At 29.3% G+C, this 22220-nt stretch overlaps 4 protein-coding genes across 4 annotated transcripts; 2 read left to right on the plus strand and 2 right to left on the minus strand.

Annotated features, from left to right (window-relative positions):
- The first annotated feature begins 536 nt into the window (after positions 1 to 536).
- Positions 537 to 2910, plus strand: LOC130676398 (putative ankyrin repeat protein RF_0381). The gene is made up of 2 exons (XM_057482550.1): positions 537 to 2310; positions 2903 to 2910. Exons 1-2 carry the CDS (start codon positions 537 to 539, stop codon positions 2908 to 2910), a joined length of 1782 nt encoding a protein of 593 aa, XP_057338533.1.
- A 279-nt stretch (positions 2911 to 3189) lies between these two features.
- Positions 3190 to 4915, plus strand: LOC130675405 (putative transferase CAF17 homolog, mitochondrial). The gene is made up of 2 exons (XM_057481069.1): positions 3190 to 3527; positions 3616 to 4915. Exon 2 carries the CDS (start codon positions 3665 to 3667, stop codon positions 4769 to 4771), a length of 1107 nt encoding a protein of 368 aa, XP_057337052.1. The 5' UTR covers positions 3190 to 3527; positions 3616 to 3664; the 3' UTR covers positions 4772 to 4915.
- Positions 4916 to 5296: 381 nt separating this feature from the next.
- On the minus strand, positions 5297 to 9818 carry LOC130675403 (RNA-binding protein 34-like). The gene is made up of 4 exons (XM_057481067.1): positions 9680 to 9818; positions 8042 to 9427; positions 6070 to 6371; positions 5297 to 5988 (listed from the first exon to the last, which is right to left on the minus strand). Exons 2-4 carry the CDS (start codon positions 9390 to 9392, stop codon positions 5782 to 5784), a joined length of 1860 nt encoding a protein of 619 aa, XP_057337050.1. The 5' UTR covers positions 9393 to 9427; positions 9680 to 9818; the 3' UTR covers positions 5297 to 5781.
- A 4484-nt stretch (positions 9819 to 14302) lies between these two features.
- Positions 14303 to 18597, minus strand: LOC130675404 (venom acid phosphatase Acph-1-like). The gene is made up of 7 exons (XM_057481068.1): positions 18288 to 18597; positions 17639 to 17746; positions 16666 to 16931; positions 16384 to 16540; positions 16167 to 16290; positions 15768 to 15982; positions 14303 to 15688 (listed from the first exon to the last, which is right to left on the minus strand). Exons 1-7 carry the CDS (start codon positions 18381 to 18383, stop codon positions 15419 to 15421), a joined length of 1236 nt encoding a protein of 411 aa, XP_057337051.1. The 5' UTR covers positions 18384 to 18597; the 3' UTR covers positions 14303 to 15418.
- Between the last annotated feature and the right edge of the window lie 3623 nt (positions 18598 to 22220).

Here is a 22220-nt window from a genome sequence, read left to right on the forward strand (position 1 = left end):
TAAAAAAGAAAATTGCACTTGTAGTTTTTTTAATTTTCTAGGTTTATAGAGCTGAGAAAAATATAACTTTCTGATGAAAATTTCTGAATGACGCATTTATATTTTTATTTACTTCGTAGTATACTTTGTTCTAATAATATAAATAATTACTCAGTTTAAATTTAATAAAATAAAGAACAGTCGCTTAAATTTTTTTAAAAATAATGCGACCTCTCTGTTTACATTCAAATTTTTAATTAATTTTTTTATAATTTAAATTTTAAAAAAAAGTGTAATTATGCATAAAAATATAACTTTTTAAATCAGTTTATTAAAATAAATTTCCTTGTTTTTTTTAATTTTATTCTAACAGAATATAAATTTTTCCCGCTCAAATTTTAAAATCCGGATCAAGTTCGTTTGTCATCGAGCTGCTTCGGTCGCACCCGTAGAATTTGAATTAAAAGTTCGTTAAAATATTCTATGGCGTATTCTGAGCGATTTTATAAATAATTGAAAGGGTTTTCAAAGTAATCAGTAAATAATTAAGTGCAAAAATGTCAAGTAAAGTGAAGAAAGAATGTCATAATAAGAGCTATGACATTATTTGTGACATCCGTCGTGGTAAAACTAATAAAGTAATAGAACAAATAAGAGAACATGGTCTACAGTACTCGCCTTCATGGTTACAAGGTTATGTTTTATTGCGGGAAGCTTTGATAAATAAAAATATAGCAGTAGTTAAATTCCTGTTATCAAAAAACCCAAGAGTAAACCATCATAACAAGCTAGCGACTGATACTCCGCTGCATTTAGCAGTTGCCAATGGGTACAGAAGCATCGTCAAGGAATTGCTGGAACGAGATGCTGACATAAACGTCGTAAACTCACAAGGTAAAACTCCACTTGATCTTGCCGTTGACAAAAAATACTTATCAATAATTGAATTGATTATTCATAAAAATGTAAATGATGATCTGTCACTTACATTTTCTAAGCTGGAAGATCATAAATTGTTACATATCGCTGCTAAATCTAGCGTAATTATCGTTAAGAAATTATTAGCTAAAGGTCTTGATGTTGATTTGGTCAGAGACGGAATGACTCCCCTTCATCGCGCGGCTCAGAGTGGCTGCTTGCCGGTTGTCAATTGTCTTATAAATAACAAAGCGGATGTCAATGCTGTATCAACTAATAAAAGTTATCTTGGATACTCAGTTCTTCATTTTGCGATATACGGTTGTAATGCTAAAGTTGTCAAGCTTCTCATAAAAAATGGCGCTCGTGTCAATGGAACCCGTAATAAATTATCGCCACTTTGCTGTGCAATAAAAAATTGCAACAATGACCAAATTGTCAAAGTTTTGCTGAAAAATGGGGCCAATGTCAATGCTATAACGAAAAACAAACTTACAGCACTCCACTGCGCTGTCACTCACAAAAAAACAACTCTAGTTAAATTGCTACTAAACCATGGAGCTGACATCAGTGTCAAAGATAAAGAAGGTCGCAATATTTTGAATTTTGCATATGACTGTTATACATCGTTAAAAATATGGAAGGTTCTTGTAAATCATGGAGCTGACGTTAACGCATTAGATGAATCGACAGCAGAGAAAAAACAATCGTTACTCCATAAAGCGGTCAAGCATAGCAGAGTTGATTTGATTGATTTTTTAATTTATAATGGCGCTGATCTAGATGCTGTTAATTCCACTGGAGTTACGCCGATATTTTATTCAGTAAGAAAGAACTTACATGCTCAAATATCTGCAGTGATGTTACTTCTGGATGCTGGTGCTGATGTAAATGTCAAGGATTTGAAAGGCAGAACTCCACTTGATGTTGCTCGCAAATATCAATGCGTTTTTCAAGTTCAGGTTCTTCTTTTCTTTGGCGCTGATATCAATGCACTGTGCAATAATAATTATTTACCTATTCATTGGTGCGAATTGAAATTTTTTTACGAAGTAGAAAATGAAGATGTGAATATAATAGCTTCATGGGAAATTATGAATTTTATTTATAAGCACGCTGCTCTTCTGAGGACGGCGGGTCTGCCTGTTAGTCAAAAATATTACGAAATAGATGTCTTCAAATGCTCATGCTGCAACGAGAGGCTTGATTATGCTTGCAATTTTACTGATGAGCTGAAAAATGAGCTGAAAAATTTAAGGAGTAGTTACATCACTTGCAAAATAACATTTCATGATCTGCTTACTAAAAGCGTCCAAGAGTTGGCTGTCTACAAAAAAAACCCAGCGATAATTAAAGCTATTGAATCTGTTGATATTTTGGAAAATTATTTTTATTACGGGGGTTTAATTAAACGTAATTTATTCGATGCTTCAATTAGGGCTAAGTTAATTAAAAAAGCCAATGAACTTGATGTCTATCGTGTCTTCCCGGAAATTCCAATCGATTGCTCAGATCACATTTTTAAATTTCTCGATAATAAGGATTTTAAAAATCTTATTGATGCTCTGTAAATTAATTTTTATTTTATTTATATAGACTTTATACAGTTGAAATTTATTTTTTGTTATAATTGTTGCTGGCAACGATTATTTTTTATTATACTCATTATTGATTACGAATTTATGTTTCTTTTATATTAATTAATTAATATTTAATAATTATTGTCAATTATATAATTTTAATTTAAATAATCCATTAGTCAAATGATTCTATTAATTAAAATTTTAAAAAGTATTAGCAAGAAAAGTTTTACCAAAAAAAAATTAGGGCCTTGATGGTTTAAAGTACTGACTTATATAATTATAATAAATTTAAATCACTTTTTCTTATTTCTTTAGATTAGAAAATTTATAAATAAAAAAATTGTACTGATAAAATTTAGCGACAGTTATAATTAAGTCTTTTATATTTATATATTTATTACGAATTTATGTTTTTAATGCAGATTACTAGTAACTAAATAATGATATCAATTAAAATTAAAACAAAGTATTAAAAAAAAGAAAAACAAACTAGTACCTTGACAATTAAATGTGATACTAAAAAATAAGATTCTATTAATTTGTTAATATTTGTGATAATAATTATTCAGTGATTTAAATAAAAAATGTTCAATATTTTAATTAAAGTCTACACAATTATTGATATTATTAGTTTTTCTTATTTTTTTAATAAAAAGTTTGGTAAAAAAAAAAAAAAAAAAAGATGTTATATCGTGTCGGAAGGCCGACCTTGGCGTCTCCAAACCAAGGAACGACTACTAAAATCGACAGGTCCTTTCATCAATGGATCCTTCCCATGATGTCCATTAAACCGAATAGTAACTTTGTTAGATTTCAGAGCGTGGAAGAGAGCATCACAGATCGTGGTCTGGCAGCACTGGTCGTGTTTAAGAATTTTAGTTGATAAATCAACATAACCAATAAAATTCAATTATTTTTCAAATTACTTTGATCTAGTCTGCAAATGAAAAGTAATTTATGTATTATTGGTTATAACAAAATATAATTCAAAAAATATTAGATTGATCAATGAACAATTTTACTTGAAATAAATTTTTAAATTATTATGTAAGTAATTTTTCAAATATATTTTTGTCTTATCATTTAATTAAATAATTTATTTATCATTAATAAAATATTTTTGTGAAATATTTAGTAACCGCGAAAAAGGAAAGTTGAAAAAATGTGCTAATAAAATAATAAAAATGTCCAGGATACCATTAATCGGGATAAGACAAAAAAAATTATTATTAAGTAAATATGTAATTAAAAATAATATACGATTAAATAGCACGTCACAAAAATTACATGCATTGGAGGATTTAAGTAACCGGAATTTACTTAAAGTAAAAGGTAAAGAAGTATCTTATTTTTTACAAGGATTAATAACAAATGACATGAAGCATTTTGATGATGGGGTTACAAATATTTATGCCCTATTTTTAAACACCAAAGGCAGAGTACTGTATGACACTATTGTCTACAAAGGATTTGATGAGGAAACTTATTTTATTGAATGTGATTCAGATGTAATAGATGCATTGCAAAGACATCTAATTATGTTTAGAGTCCGTCGTAAAATAGATGTAGAGTCGATGGTCGATAAGATGAAAGTTTGGGTTTTGTTTGACACAAATTTAAATTTAACTGATACAGAAATAAAGTCGCCGAATAAAAGGAACGTCTTGGAGGGCGAGATAATTCCATGTGGATCATTGAATAGTAAGACAAGTAAATCAATTGATAACATCATCATGTACACAGACCCGAGAATATCTAAACTAGGGTACAGAATTTTAAGTGATAAAAATGTAACTAAAGATGAGATTATAAAAAATTTAATTCCCGGTATTTCAATAGACAAAAATTCACTGAGTTATAGAGAAATGAGATATAGATTAGGAATAGCTGAGGGCACGATAGATTTACCACCTGGTAAAGCGTTTCCTTTAGAAATAAATGGGGATTATTTGCATGGAATAAGTTTCCACAAAGGATGTTATATTGGCCAAGAGTTGACCGCTCGGACACATCATACAGGAGTAGTAAGAAAACGGCTGATGCCTTTGATATTTAGCGAGCCAGTTGTAGATAATATTAATTATGACGAAAATATTGTTGATGATAATGGAAAATCTGTTGGTAAATTTCGTGGAGTTGTAAATAAATATGGGTTGGGATTAATGAGAATTATTGAAGCCAAAAGTGCTAGTAGTTTGAGTATTTTAAATAAATCATTGAATATATGTAAACCTTTTTGGTGGCCGAAAGATAGTCAGAAAGATAAATTGAAAGTTGATGAGGGAAAATAAAGATACCATTTAAATGGAAAATAATTGTGATTTAATTATTAATTTTTTTTAATTTAAATAAACAATTAATACTTGATGTATACATCTGTTAATTTATAATAATAAACGAACAATTTTAAATTTTTGTTTCACGTACGCAGTAAAAAATATTGTATGTTAAAAATGGTCCGTTAAATTGTCTAAAATTAACATATTTCAGTGTTACTTAGAAAAAATAAATTTTTTGTCATCACTGACATGCAAAAAGTGTTAAATTAACTTTTTATATTGAAGTTTCAACACAAATTTAAAATTGAAATTAATCACAAATAGTCGGCGTTAAAAAATTTTAACACAATAATTTTTGCTGTGTATTTTTAAATTTATTTACCTAATATTTTATTTTTATTTTTATCTAAATGAATAAATTAATTTGCCTGTTCTTTAGAATGGATCCAGAAGCTGATTCATCATCAAATGTTACTAAATCTGAAAGTAATTCAGTGAGTTGTAAAATTAACGAGACAAAACAAAACTTGGGCGGTATATTTAAATGTTGTTTATGTTTATTAACTGAAAAATATAATTACAAAGGTAGCAAACCACCTTTTGCACGAGATATAACTTATAAAGAAGAATGTTATATTATGAAAGATCCGTTTTCCTTACCTAACAGAGGTGAAATATTAATAATTGGTGGTGATTGTTCGGTATGTAATAAATCTGTGTGTTTAGGTTGCAGTATTTTTTATAGTAAAAGATTTTGTCAGGAATGTGCTACATATAATTACATGAACTTGCCACAACAATTAAAAATTAAAAAAAAACTATCAAATGAAATTACAGATTCATGATATTTATCATCTCAATTTTTTATCGTTATTATAAAATGGAAAATAATTCACAATAAAATTATATACAGTCCACTCAAGTTTTTTTTTTAATTGAGACGAAAACCTTTTTCTATCCATATAATTAAATTTGAAAATTAAAATGTTAAAATATAAAACGCAACTCTAAAAACTATCTTACTAAGAAATAGGTTTTTTCGGCTTGGACATTAATTTTCCAGCCATGTTCTTCTTCTTCTTTTCAAATTTGTTAAATTTCTTTCCCTTCTTTTTTGCATCTGCCGTTTGGCCCTGGAATGAATCATCGTTGGAAGCTACTTCGCTCGAATCCCGGGGTTTTTTTTCTTTTTTCATTCCCTTAGGTTTTCCTGACTCCTCATTTCCAGCCTACAATAAATTAGTCAATAATTAATCTTACAATTACATTAACAAATTCAATTACTACAAAACATATATTTAAATACTTACGTTTTCATTAGTTTTGGCTTTTTTAGGAGAATTATCTCGGTGTCTTTGTTTAAAGCTCCGTTTTTGGCCGGTTTTCTTATTTGAATTAGTAGGACTCTGTGGCTGGTAGCGTTGCACCCGGATTTCACGAGTACGTAATTCTGTACCATTGATATCAAGGGCCAAAGTTGCAGCGTCTTCGGATTTAAAGTTTATGTAGGCAATTCCTCGGCAAGCACCTGTCATACGGTCTCTTACTGTTCTGACATCTTCGATTTTTCCACACTTGAGGAACATTTCCCAGAGTTCATTGTCTTCAGTATCTATAATAAAAATATTTAAATTTTCAATTAATCTTCAACTTTAACATATTTATTTTCTGCTTTACAGTCGACTACTCGCCATAAGTCTGGTCTAGGAGACATAAGATAAATTTTTAAATTGTCTAAGAAAATTTAAATGTAATTAATGATTACAATTATGAACAATGAATTATATTATGATCCTGAAGTTAGCAGACATTTAAAAATTTTTGAATTTTTGTTCTTCACCAAATCAATTGCAAAAAAATAAAATAAAAAAATGCACATGTAGAAAATTTTAAAAACTACAGGTGCAATTTTTTCAAATATTTTTAACTTCCCGCTAAGAAAATTGTAAATTTTCAAAAATTCGGGAAGTTATTGGTTTCGGTCCGATTTACGAAAATCGAATTTCCATCAGATGTCGACGTTTCGAGGTCCTAGGAAGCTATCCTGACTAATTTCACGATGATGTCCGAGTGTATGTATGTGTGTACGTACGTACGTACGTACGTACGTACGTACGTATGTATGTATGTAAATATTCATAACTCTTGAACGGATGAACCGATTTTGATCGTTGAGGTGTCATTCGACGCGGCTTGTTAATGTCTTGAGGCCGTAGAAATTTGAACTTAATCGGTAGGGTGCGTTCAGAGATATTTCAAAAATAAAATTTTTTCAAAAATGTTTTATTTGGATAACTTCCAATTTGCTCGATGGATTGATTCCAAAATCTAATCAGCTCTAAAACTCTATAAGCCGCGTCGAATGCCACCTCAACCATCAAAATCGGTTCATTCGTTCAAGAGAAACCGTTGACGAAAGAATTCAAAAAAAATTTTTTCCTTGGTTTTTTTGAAATTTCTCAAAAACGGCTGAGTAAATCAATTTCAAAATTCGACCAGCTTTAGAACTTGATAAAACGCGTCGATTGCCACCTCAACCATCAAAATCGGTTGATTCGTTCGCGAGATATCGTGGAAGAAAGAAATGCTAAAAAATGGTTTTTTACAAAACAATGGCATACAAAAGTATTTGCGAGCTCGAAGAGCTCGAAAATATATTCACAATAATGTTTTCGAGCTCAGCGAGCTCGAAAACAGCGGGAAGTTTTGGGGCTGGCCCGCAGGGTCAACTGACAGACCGATTTTTTTTTTATGGTTTATCGTCTAAAAAAAAATCCAAAAATTATTAGACATCTGCTAACTTCAGTATCATATTATATTTTACTTAAGGTAAAATATCTACGCAGAGAAAAAGGATTTCCTGAGCCAAGAAATATTTTGCACTGTAAATTGAAGACAAATATTTTATTAGAACTAGAAAAATTTCCTTGAAAATTTTTTTTAGCCCTTAGATAATTTCTGTTTTAAATTTATAATGTAAAAAATTTCTTGAAGCGAATTTAAATTTTTGGAGCCAAGTTATTCTTTTTTTTTATGCAGTAATTGTATGTGAGTGAATGTCTAAATGTTCACTAATGTTTATAATTTGTCTGAAAAACTTTATTAATTTTTATTCAATATTTAATTGTATTTTTTTTAAATAAATAATTTACAGAATTTTAATGGAGGCTTGAAAGTTGTCTGATGCAAAACTCCTTAGAGTGAAGTGTGGGGTGCATTGGACTGAGTAACTACTGATTGAGGGAAAGAGGCTTATAACGGGTAGACAGATATTTTACTTACCAAAAGGTAAATTGCCCACGAATACTGATTTTTTTGGGTCTCTTTTTTTCTCTTGCTTAACTCGGTCAACTCTCAAATAATTTCCTTCAAGCTGTTTTCCATTCATCGACAGAGCTTTAACAGCAGACTCTTCGGACTTGTATATGATGTATACACAGATAGTCTTGCATTTTTTGTGGAACTTCTTCTTGATAGCTGCTACTTTTAAAGACATCTTCGGAGATTCTGGAACGACGCCTCTCACACGAAGACTTTGGATGGGACCAAACTTATTGAATTCGGCCTTCAGACGCGATTCTTTGATGTCATTGGGGACGTTTCCGACGTAGATAGATCTTTTGTCTTGATCTGCTTTTTCTTCGGCACTCAACCGATTTGCGTCGTCAGTGGATCCTGTAGAGAGGGATGATGAGTTGTTACTTTGTGTACTGGTGTTCTGTGGCTCATCTTCTTCGTCTTCACTTTCATCAATGTCTTCATCCTCATCATCATCGTCGTCGTTGCCTTCGAAATCTTCATCATCGTCTTCATCAACTAAACTGTTACCAAGAAGATCTTTCAATCCTGGTGCATCATCTTCGCTATCATCATCATCATCATCGTCGTCGTCATCATCATCGTCGTCGTCATCGTCATCGTCATCATCCTCGTCACCATCTGTACTCATAGACACATTCATAGACGTTTCACTCTGATCCATTTCTTCATCTTCATCATCGTCATCGTCGTCGTCGTCATCATCATCGTCGTCGTCATCATCCTCTTCCTCAGATTCTTTTTTAACCTCAGCCTTCAGTCCTTTGAACATTTTTACTCCTTTTTTAGCTTTAGGTGATTCTTCAGCATCACTGTCTGCTTCGAAATCATCATCGTCGTCATCAGAGTCCTCAGCTAAGCTCTCGCCTAAAAGGTTTACTTTTTGATCATCAGACGACGCATCATCATCGTCGTCATCGTCATCGTCTTCTTCCAAGCCACTCATTTCTTCAGGGATTGAAACTCCTTCATTGATGTCATCGTCAGAATCTTCTTCCTCTTCTTTTGCTTTTTTTGAAGCTTCATTTTTTTTCTTCTGGACTTGTTTCTTATTTGAGTTATTCGCAGAATTTTTATTGTCGACTTGTTTTTTGTTCGAATTGTTAACCTCAGTTTTGATTAATTTTTTAGGTGAATTATTATCGACTATTTTTTGAGAATTAGCGTTGCCATTTTTTTTATTATGGATCAGCTGAACTTTTCCTTTGGGCGTTTGCTTGAATTTTTGTTTTTTATTTTTTTTAATCTGACCCTCCTGAATCGACTTTGCCGGTTGCACTTTACCCGCTTTTTGTGCGCCTTTAGGAATCGCCATGTTTTTTTTTCTGTTTATTACTCAAAGACCGTAAACTGTAACAAAGAAATTGATTTGTTAAAAATATTATTTCGATATTTAAATAATTTAATTATATGACTTTATTTATTTAAATAAAATTGAATTAATATTCAAAATATTAAATATTTTCTTGACCACGTGTAGCACGCCATCGATTTTCAACCCAAGTACAAAATACGATAGAATAAATAATTTAATTAATTTAAATAATGAGATAATAATTAATTAATTAATATATATAATAGTGTTATAAATTAAATAAATACCTTTTTTTAATAAATTAAAATAATCGGTGGAAATTGAGAAACGTTTTACTACAAGTAATTACTGTAAGTGATAAATGCCGCAAAACTCGTTGGAACAGAAGCCGGAAAATGTGTGACGGCCATTGAGAGATAATTTAGTTGAGAGATCGCAGCGACCTCTATTTAAATTTCTTACTGTTCAATAAATAAAATTTTTTATTATCAATTACAAAAATTTCTGGTTAGAATAATTTTCAAAATTAAAAAAAAAATAATTATTAGTTATTGTGGTGTCGCATAATTATTTACTTTATTAATTTATGATCGATATCATCAAAATACAAATATTTAAACCGGAAGTTGCTTACTTTAGTCTGCGCATGCACGTTAAAAATACATTCCTGGTACTTTGACTGCAAACTGATGTCAACTTTAAAATTCGAAATCTATCAGTTGTCATTTATATTATTGGGCGCATTTGGAAATGCCAATTAACATAATTATTGACACAAATAATTATTAATAAAATTATCAAATTTAAATTTTGAAATTTCGCGCTAAGCTGACGCTACTGCGCGTCGCTGTATTCGACGTTCAAATTTTTGCTCGAGTGGGGGCGGTCGATGAATCGCAAAATCGATTGCTTTGTATCAGCTGACGGTTCGATAGCGGCAGTCAGTATCATCAACAATGGCAGTAGTAGTCCAGATCCTTCTTTTACGTTTGAAATAAAATACAGTATTAATTAAATCGTGCAAAATTGTGCAGTGATTGTAAAATTCATCTTTTATTAATTTAAATTGTGCAAAGTGTCTGTGGTGCAGTTAAGTGTTCAGTGGTAGTGTAAAGTGTTGCTGATGGCTGATGCTGACAACTTCCTAGTTCCTGAGCAAAATCATCTGGCATCGTCTGGTGGGAAATAGCAGTTAAGTGACGTTTTTTTAGCTGCAATACACTTGGAGCAATTTAAATTAAATCTCCAAGTGTGTTAGGACACCCTTCTGCATATTATTTCGCCGCCAAGGTTTGTTCAAACACTTAAGTGTTTTTTTTTTTCTAATATTTTGTATATTGCACACCTCAAGCGCGAAAGCACCGAGGGTGAATCACTGACGGTTTTCCCTCATTTTTTTCTATTATATTTTGCCACCACTTTATTTTGACTTGCGATTTTTTCTTTTTCTCTAGTTTCTAATAATTTGTTCTTTAAATATTTAAATTTACCGCACAAAATAAGATTAATTATTGAATTATTAATAAAAATAAAAAATTTCGATTATATTTTTTAGTCTGGATGTATTCAGAAATGCTCTAGCTCTAGCCAAGCGTTGCCTTATAGCGAGAGCTAGAGCTAGAGCACTTCCGAATGCACCCATTATTTTAAAAAGGATATTTAGGTTTTCAATATGAAACGTCCACTATTCGATTTTACATATTTCTGATTAAAATAAGTATTGAAGATTTGAAAAAATCGACAGATTTTAAAAAAAATTAATAGTCGCGCTACTTATACTTTTCCATTTAAAAAAATTCGAAATGTAAATTGAGAATTTAGCAAAAAAATTTTTTGTTTTTTAAATTTGATTCAAATTTAGTAAAATTGGTACATGTTTTTTTCTACGTAAAAAATAAAAATAATAATGAGTTTTTTTATGCAAAGCTTATATTCGATTTATTTGGACTTATTGAGATTTTAAACTATTCTACTCAAGTACGATGCATACAGAGTATGACTACCGGCTTTGAACACTTTAAGAATTTTTATAAGGCGATTTATACAATTTGCAAAGACATGATCGATCTTTATACTGTATATTCAAAAAAACTTTACATAAACTTATTTAGTCACAAAATTTTTTGGATTATTTATATATGAAAATAAAATGATGTAGTGTCCGCGAATGGTGAATTATACAATGAACTTAGATCTATATTTCATCCTGAAACTCAGATCGTGACACAAATATGACTTTCATTATGAATTTGCCCCAACAACTTTAATCACGACAAAATTTCTATCAAAGTGATTCGTTATTTAAAGTTTTTGAATTTAAAAATTTGAAAAAAGGTTTAATATCATTAAAAATTCAGCCGATTTTCTATCAAAGTAATTTCAAGTTCAATTCAAACACATAAATTAATTTCAGTATCGATATGGATTTACTAGGCAAAAGTTGTAGCAAATTCATGATAAAGTCATATTTGTATCACGATCTGAATTTCGCGCTCAAGTTTAGATCTAAATTCACTTCAACAAAGATCATTTTACACTGGCAGGTGCTTCTACGCTATCTCTGTCAAAATTTTATTTTTAATGATAAAATCAACTCTTGCGGGGTTGAAATTTAGGAAATTGAATTTACAGAGAGTAGATCTTATCATACACGGAGAGTCGAGACGTTAATAAGAGTGAGAGGTATCCAGTGGGTATCTAAGTGTCAATAACTTGTCGATTTATCAAATCTTCATTTCATTCCTAAGTGATATAGTTGGATTTTCTCTTTTTTTTCTACGAATTCGACGGAGAATTTAGTTTATATGAGATTTTACTGATTATAAATGTATACAAACATTGTATACTATTCTTATTTTTTTTTTTTGAGAAATTAATTTGGATTTAAAAACAAGTTCTTTTTTTTATGTATAGTAAATATTATCTAACAAATATTTAAAAATAATTTTAATTGATAATAAAACATTCTATAAAGTTATTTACTATTATTGGAAAAGAAATAAATTCAAGTACAGCATTAAAAAAAAAAAAAATAGTTTAATGAAATATTATTTTAGTATTAAAAAAAAATTCTTGTAATTTATATATAAATAATTATAATTATTTAAAAATATTATTCTAATGCATTTTATGCACTTGAAGACAAAAAATAATCAATCGTTTGTCACTCAAAAAATAATTTAAAAATAACTTGCTTGTATTATTATAAGATATTATGCAATGATGAAAATAATGTATACATTTTTTATTGATAAACTTATTTTTTAATATCATGTAACACAGACACATATATATTTATAATTTCCATATTCAAATTAACATGGTGGTGGTGTATTAAATAATTCATAAAAATTTATTATTGTATATTACATCATTTTCAATGTAAATACTGAAAAATTTTCATTTGTGTCTAGAATTGTTCATTTTATGGACAATTACGTAATGTTTTTTCAAAAAAATCAATTTAAGTGATATAAATGTTTTTTTAAGTTATTTGACACATCATTGAAACGAATATTAATAGAAACATTAATAAGAGGGTAGAAACATTGATGTGTTACCCGGGTAGAAAAATGTCAAGCCAAAAAAAGTAGTAATAATTTTTTTCCGGCCGATAATTAGGTCTGAAAATCGTCGAAATTTAGCCGATGACTGTCGAAAATAGGCCGACTCAATTTATTGGCCAAATTTTGGTCAATTTCTGGCTTGTTTATTAGTAACCCTAGCAGACCTGAGTTACCGTAAATTCACGGTATTTTTACCGTAAATCTACCGTAGAATACCGTAAAATTCGAGTAGATTTACCGTAAATTGCGGTAAATCCACCGTAATTTACGGTAAATCGGTACTTTACGGTGGATAACCGTAAATTACGGCGGGTATACCGTAAATTTACCGTCGAATACGATAAATCTACCGTAAAAAAATTCGGGTGGATTACCGAATTACCGTAATTTACGGTGGATTACCGTATTTCCGTATTTTACGGTAAATCCACCGTAAATTACGGTAAAACCACCGTAATTTACGGTAAATCGGTATTTTACGGTGGATTACCGTAATTTACGGTGGATTTACCGTAATTTACCGTAATTTGGGTCTGTTAGGGAATAATGAGATTTAGGCGTATTTTCAGAGATTTTTCGGCGTATTCTTATAAAATTCTACAGTTTCTGTGAGATTTTGGCCAAATTTAGCCTTTTTCGTATTGAAGAGGTCATTACTATGATCATAGACTAAGCTACTAAATACTTATCTAATTATTCCGAAGCTTTTTACTGTCACTTCGGTGACATTGACGTATATATTAGCATAGAGGAAAACATTCATATTATTACTAATTGCTTTAAAATTAGGGGTGGCTAGGGCAATTTTTTCTTCTCAATGTTAATCTACAGTCTTTAGAAAAATTATGAGGTAAACAAATAACCGGTCGTACACTGTGGAGTGACCAACTCACCCATATCTTCTATAGAGCCTGTAATGTCTTTAAATTTCTGCAGGAATTTGGTTTACGAGTTTATATACATATAAATTTATCCGGATCTTGGCACGTTGCACTGCGAGAGAAAAAAATATAATTAAAGAGTAAAGAGAGTATAAGTAGATGTAGATCGGCCGTGTACTCGAGGCCATATAAAATGTAAGCAATGTCCTTGTTCGTCGATCCTTTCATATCAACGATTGAGAATGTATCCAGTATTGTTATGAACTTCCTTATAACGTTACTTCATTGCTAATATTTATGTCACACTGTTTTTTAAAAATCAATATGACATTCTACCATATTATTATTATTATACTAAATTCAAATGAAATCCTGTTACACTTTAAATGAATAATTATAAATACTTATAAAAGAATAAATGTATCAATAAACATGTTAAGTATTATAAATTTAATTATTTATTAGCTAGTTATGAATATATTAATGTATTTTATTTAACTCTTCGATACAAAAGCTTTACAAAAAAAAATAGTAATTTTTAACATAAAATTTATGGATTAAAATAAAAAGACTTAAAAAATATATATATAATATTTGTTTTTTATTTTTAGCTACTTCAGACATTCATGAATTGGAATATGCCTTTTCACACTCGCTGATGCAAGCTGGTCTATTCTTAAGGGAACTAAGCATTCACCAGTACAAGAACAAGGCTTGGTTTTCTACTCTTGACTTTTGTCGCCTGGCCAAGCCCAAAAGACATAGAGCACATAATGTCAGCATTCACCAGCCGCGAAAAATAATTCATTGTTTCAAAACAACTGGTGCCTAAATGTTTTCCTCACCTGTTGATTGTAAATTTACGGTCTTCGTTTAATTTTTTATCAGCTTATAAAAATAAAAATTATTTTTTAATAATTAAATTGATAAAGAAATGACTTTTTTCTTATTTTACATTTATATAACAAGGTAATTTAAAGTTCGATATTATCAGGTTAAACAAGGTGTTTGAACCTTTCGCCTCAAGAGGAATAGACTTATCGATTAGCTTTAAATATATGCTTTGCTACTTAACTCTGACGTTCAATAATTTCATTTATCTGTTCATCCCACTCGAATATTTTTACTACCGTCGACTATCCGTCATAAGCTTGTTCTAGGGAATGTAGGGGAAATTTTCGCTTGTAATTTCAGGTTCCCCACTAACGTGCGCTTAGTTTTGTTATCGACTACCCGTTATAAGCCGCTTTTATTTTCCATGATTTTGAACGTCATATCGACGTTTTATTACAGACGCGACTGCTGATTTTTCTGCTGTTTAATTACACTAATGATAATAATTTTATTGACGAACATAATGCTCAATAAAACTTTTTAATTGTATCAGAAATTTTGAACCTGGACAAAAAAAAAAATTTTTCTTGGACCAAGAAATATTTTGCACTATAAATTGAAGACAAAAATTTTATTAGGACTGAAAAAACTTCCAGTTTTCGGACTCAGTAACTACTGATTTAGGGGAAGAAGCTTATAACGGGTCGACTATACATCCTTTGATTAAAAATGTTTATTTGTAGTTTTAAATTAAAATATTAAAGAATTTTAACGAGAACGAAACCAGGAAAATAAATATATTAGTTGCGTTAAAATTACATCTGCTGCTCGATGAAGCTTTGGATTCTTTGAGATTTTTTTTTTCATTTTTTTTCAAACCATAACAATCTGCTTCTTCATCTGTAGCGATAACATCACGGAGAAGTTCCAAAAACTGATCAAGTGGACAAAGTTCAGTGCATCCTGGTATCGTTTGCGTAATAAATTGTTCCGTTACTCCAGTCCATAATTGTACCTGAATTTGTTGAATTAAATGTATAAAAGAAGAAGTCAAAAAAAATAAAACTGTTCATTAAAAATTTGTGAAAATTTACTTTAATAAAATAATTGTTATGCTCATCTTTGAGAGTCTCAAATATGATAGTGGAACCATACAATGGTAATATTGGATCATTAGTACCGAGCGCTCTGGCTGCAGCAGCTACATTCAACTCATGAGCTGAATAAAAAAAAGCTTTTCTCTCATGTGGTTGTAATACTCCATCTCTCAATGCTTTCATTCCTTCTGTTATCTCGTGCAGTAAAATGCCTGAAAATAAACAAAACAAAAAATAATTCTAGATACAAATAAATTTATGGGTTGTAAAGTCAAATGAATAAAAAAAAATTTGAGATTTTAAGAGTCATCAATATAATACACCGCAAAAAAATCGGGAGAGAATACGAATTTTCCAGAGTTTAGAAAAAAAATCACTCATATAAAAAAAACATACCTCCATTTAAACGCTTTAATTTATTTGTATATGATCTGAGATTAAAATCCAATTCTGTTATTTCTTTCATAGAATTTGGATATACATTTTTTGTCCATTCTGGTAACGTTAAATTTTGTGCAATCTAAATATATCAGTTATTTAAATTAATAAACAAATAAATTAATTATATATATTTACAAATATTAAATTCTTGTATAATTGAATAAATGAATACCTGTTCATTAAATAAATTATACAAATAGTAAACCGCAGAAGTTTGGTCAACCTGTTTGCCAGTATTATCAGTTAAATATTTCATCACTTCTTTATGTTTGTTTATCATATTTTTCGTAATGTCTTGTTCCAAAAAATTTTTGTACTCTTTGACGTACCTTGAGATTAAAAAAAATTTTATCGCCAAGATTTGAATATTTATTTATTTTTATTATAATTTATAGAGGAGAGCTAAAATAATTAAAAGGATAATAGTCATGTTCTCAGTTCTATGTACACTTACTCCGGGCAGTGATGTGGGAAAAGCAAACTGTCTTGTTCATTTGGTACAGAAACGGTTGACACGGGAATCCAGGGCAAATGTGGATTCCAAATTTGTTCACCAGTTGGAGGAAATAATCCTGCGAGAACAAGTTCTAAGGACATCTGAGTTCTAGGAACGTCCGTCGAACGGCCAAAAATCAAACTAGGCTGGTAATATGGCCCTAAAAACCTGCCATATTTTTCTCGCAGAACTTCCCCGATTTTATATTCTCGTAATTTTCCTTCCTAATTATAAATTTAATAACACAAGTTTTTAAAAAGTTCCGATTGAGACAGTGATTACTGATTAGTTACGACAATAATTAAACATGAGCACAAAAATATTTATATTTTAATTGATAAGCTTGTTAAATGTTTAAATTGGTACGTTAATCACTCAGGGACGATAGCCATGAAAAATAAAAATATAAAATATATGCTGTTTGTAGCCCAATTAAATGCAGAAAAAAAATATTTTTAATTAGCTCATAAAATATGTTTTTAACATATTCTGTATGTTTTATAATTTGATCGTCAAAAGATATATGAATATCGCCAGAGATAAAGTATCAAAATAATGGGAATTTTCAAATTCAAATTGATACTCTTTAAAAACAAATTAGTGAAAATCATTATTTGGCAGTGAATAGTCACTTATTGCTAGTGAAAAGTATACCATTATTTGAATTAGTGACGTACTTTTCACTAGCATACAGTAAATTGTCACTATTTCAAATTTACGAGAGTAAGTTTCTTAATAGAAATGTAAGCTCATTTTGCCCCCTTCTCCTATTGTAGTGAAATTTTACTACAAATTACAGAAACAAATAGTATACTTTTCAAAAATATCGAGTTGTCCTACTGCTACTTTAAATTTTTGGGTAATTTTCACTACAAAATTATCTGCGTGTACGAAGTAAAAATATTTATATAACCATAAGGTAATTACTTACGTTTGTTAGGTCTCCGCTATCCATGGGGTAATATGAATGATTTCCATGTGGGTCTGTTGGGTAGTTTTGAAACTCTTTATGAGGCACTTTATCACCATGTCGAAAAAGCTAAAAAAGTATATATATATATATATATCATCAACAGCCTAACAATTAATTTTATTCTTATCACACTTTATGACCGAAGCGTTTATTTTTATTTATTTAAGTTTTATATCATATTCTTTTATATAAAATAGTTTATTACTAACGAAAAAGCCTGTACAATATATACTGTTTATTTTTACTATTTCACAAATTTTATCAAAAAAACGATTAAATTTGAATTTTGTTTATAAAATTAAATTGCTAAAAATTTTTCTAATTTCATTGTATTTTCCAGTCATGTTTTGTGAAGATATATTTTATATTAATAAAGTTTTCATAAATTTTATTAAGGAAAATTTACAAAGTACAAATAATGTCATATTTAAACGTCACTTTATTGCAGACGTGTAATAAAAATATGAGATTTCTATTGATAACAAGTTATTTAGGAAGAATTATAATTTTTGTATTGAAATAAATTATTGTTAATAGATAAAAATTTATTAAGAAATATGTTACTGCAGTAAAATAAAAAAAATGTTAATTTTTAATTTAAAATTACCACGTGCAATAGTTTTATTTCTGCGTCAGATCTGACAATTCCAATGAGTCCTTGGATGATGATAATCTTGAAAAATTTAATCCACCAAAGAGACATGATATATTAATAATTATGAACAAGTAATATTTACTCAAAACTCACACTTAAAAATAAAAAGTTAGACTAGAAACAAAACGGTTTGTTAATTAATTTTTTTTCGTAAATACGTAAAAAAAAAGTTGTTACGTCGTTACATTACAAGTGTTTAGAGCGATATGATATTATAGCTATATCCGACTCAGTCTCGATGAGAAGGTAAATCCCGAGTGGGGATTCTAAAGAATAATACAGGTTTATACGAGAACTGTTTACTTCATTGGTTCTCTTCATGACTGATGATGAAATGCAGATTAACAATTATAAATTAGATAACAAAGTTTATTAGTATGTATTATGTAGTGTGATATGTAAGACAGATGAATAAGAAAATATAGGAAATGACTACTAATTGATCATTAATAGCATTAGTGAATTACAATTTATTTAGAAATCTGACATATATTAATTTATCTAATACACTGTAAAAATTTATCCAGTTAACGGAGTTAATCCAGAGTCGATGATTTTTTACATATTTAATCCCCTCGGAGTGAATTTCACTCCGAAAGGGAGTTTTGGAAAATATATTAATCAGAAAAAAAACTCCGCAAAGTGAAATCGCAGTAAAAACGCGAACAGTAAATTACTATAATACATAGTGAGGTCAGGTCTTTTATATTTCGACATTTATATTGAGTACGGAAGTAATTACGAGCCCCTTTTACATAAATTCACGCGAAATAATTTTAAAAAATTCTAAGCAGCTGTCACGGAATGATTTCGAATTTAAATAAAATCCGTATTCACTCCCAATTATTTACAGTGTAACCTATCGATGCGCTTGCTTATTTAATGTGGGTTTTTAAATAAATGGCTATAACTATGGAAACGTATAAAATTATTACTGCTCATGGTTCATTACACATTGAATCGTAGTAAATAAATGTATGATTTTTTTTCAAATTTAATTAGTATTTTTATTTCTCTTATTAATTTATAAATTTGTTATTAATAACTTAAACAATGCTTATTTTACACAGGTCAGTCAACATTCTCGCAAAATAGTAATTAAATTATCGATACAGTATAAATTCTTTCGAACGACGTCATTTGATAAATTGAAAGCGTATTGAGCTAAAATATGAATATAAATGTATAGTATTAATTAAAACCAAATACTCCAAGCAAATATTTGCAGTTTCATCTACTAATATTTGGTACTGTTTATGTATTTTAAAAAGTTATTTATTTTTAAAAAGAGTAAAAAAATATCCGATTGCGGATTTGAATACGATCGCGGTATAGATGATGTCAGTCATATGACAGTTTGTGGCTCAACGGAATTATATTAATGATGGAAAATGAAAAGTCAACTTCTTTAACTTCATAAGGGTGAAAATTTTTATTGTTACCATTCCCATAGTATATTTTAATCACTGCCATAAATTTCTCTTTAGGGGAAGGGGGGTGGGGCAAAACGGGATAGGCTGGCAAAATGGGATACCCTCAAAATTTCGTCAAAATTTTTTTTTCTCGAAAAACTTTCGAAAATGGTCAAAAATGACATCTAGTATCATTTTACACTATTAAAAGCTAAAAAAAAACATTTTTATATTTTTTGCGAAAAGTATAATATTGGCGCCAATTTCAAATTTTGAAAAGAAATAACAAGGAAGAACTTTTTTAAAAATATGTTGAGAGTAAATTTTATTACTTACATCAATTTAGAAAGACATTATTACATCAATTTTATTCACTTGAAAAAAAAAAAAAAAAAATTTACTTTTTTTTGGGGTATCCCATTTTGCCCGCAGAAAATAAAAATTTTTTTTCTGATGGCAGTCTAAAATTCGTTATATTTATTTCAAATAGAATCAAAATGAAGCCAATTTACGATATTTATGTCCCTAAAAACTAAATTTTTCGTTAAGTATCCCGTTTTGCCCCCCCTTCCCCTATTTGTAGATGTTAAATTTTCGTCTTTTTGTTAAAAAAGTCTCATAGTCTATTTTTTATCTCTTTAGAACGGTTAGATCTTGAAATTTCATTGAAAATTCAAGTTCAGAAACTCAGACCGTAATCAATTTTCATGGCGGGATATTAAAAATATTTCCGAACTTAAAAAATATTCCTGTAGACAAAAAAGTTACCGTACTAACAGCGTACTCTCTTAAAATGAACCAGTAAAATTCCACTGATTCCACCAGTAAACTTTTATTCACTGGTGAATCAGTGTATTCCACTGGAGAATCAGTGAAATTTCACTGGTTCATTTTAAGAGAGTAGAGAAATCCTAGACCACGGACGCAGTTTTTTAAGTATAAATTTTTTTCCTTCACTTTTATGTGCTAGCGTTATATCAGAAAACTTCTCTGAGAATCCTGATACAATAAAATTTATATGAACATTAAATTAATAAATAACAATTTTTTTCTAACCTTTTATAAAAATATCAATTGGTAAAATTGAAAAGTGCTACACGCTCTTGCATGATACCTTGGAGCAATAAGAGCGTTTAATTAGTTTTATGCCCATTGTTGATGCCCGTAGGGAAGAACGGGGCTAAAAGTTTCGATTTTAAAAAAATAGCAAATATTTATGGGAAAAATAATTATTTGTTGTATGAATAATGAATTAAAATAATAAATTTACTTTATTATGGTTTCGAGATCAATTTAAAATTTTAACAACATGTTTTTCAATAAATAATACTTTCTATATTAAATTTAAACAGAACTTGAAACCCCTGTGCGGGACTAAGTTGTTACCGCATATTGAGCCAATTTGTTCCAATTGATTGTTGAAGTGAATAAGAAATAGTCGATATAAATGATATCGAGAAACTCTTTTAATATAAAGTTTACTACTTAGCAATTTTTAATTTTCATTAAATTGACAACAATTTCAAATCTTTAAGATTAATGACTCAAAATTATTATACACGAAAAAAAATTTATGATCACAATTACAATATAACATGGGAATGGCATCCATATTAATTATGGTAACTATTCCTATTTATATAAGTTAAATTCCTATACAATAAAGGAATAATTCCTATAAACTTATGATGATTGTTTCCGAAATTATGGGCGTATATCGCATAATTTCAGGTAATTATTACGTTATCTTTGAAGAATGTTCATTTTAATCGCTTCGTCTGTTCATTATGAGATCCATCCATTTTATTTAAAATTAATTATTATTATTTGCCATTTTACTAAAGGTGCGCTCATGCCGTATAATTAATTCGATAAATTTCATTCATTCTTGTTCACATGAATAATTAATGCATTATATAAAATGAAAGATAATTTTTATTATTTTACGTATAGTAGACATCCGAGTCTATATATATTTATATAATTATACATTCAAGGTTTATAAAACAACAAATGACTGAATTATCGCCTTTATCTTGGATTATTACATTTATTCGATTAAATATAAATAAAGATAATTATAAATAAAAAGTTTTATTAACTCAACTGTTGGTAATAGCTTTGTATAGTCAAGATTATTCTGCAAAGCAAGAAATTTAAATAAAAGTCATGAATAAATGAATCCTTAAATATTGTTATTAATTAATATATAATCATATATGAATTTATTAGTTACATAATCATATGCAAAATCGACACTTATTTCCCGATATTTATGAAGGTGGTATTCACACGAGTCATTTATGGCTTTTGTTACTTTATAAAAAAACTCACTACCAAATTTTCTTCCATTCGAAGTCTCAATGAAAAGTTTATAGATAAACTGAGAAAAATTTGGATAGTCTGAACTGGGAGTCGAACCCAGATCATGTCGGTTACGCACCGAGTGTTCTTCCCGATTAGCTACCCGAGC

This window comes from Microplitis mediator, chromosome 10 (genome assembly GCF_029852145.1).
Source record: "Microplitis mediator isolate UGA2020A chromosome 10, iyMicMedi2.1, whole genome shotgun sequence".
Taxonomy (NCBI): domain Eukaryota; kingdom Metazoa; phylum Arthropoda; class Insecta; order Hymenoptera; family Braconidae; genus Microplitis; species Microplitis mediator.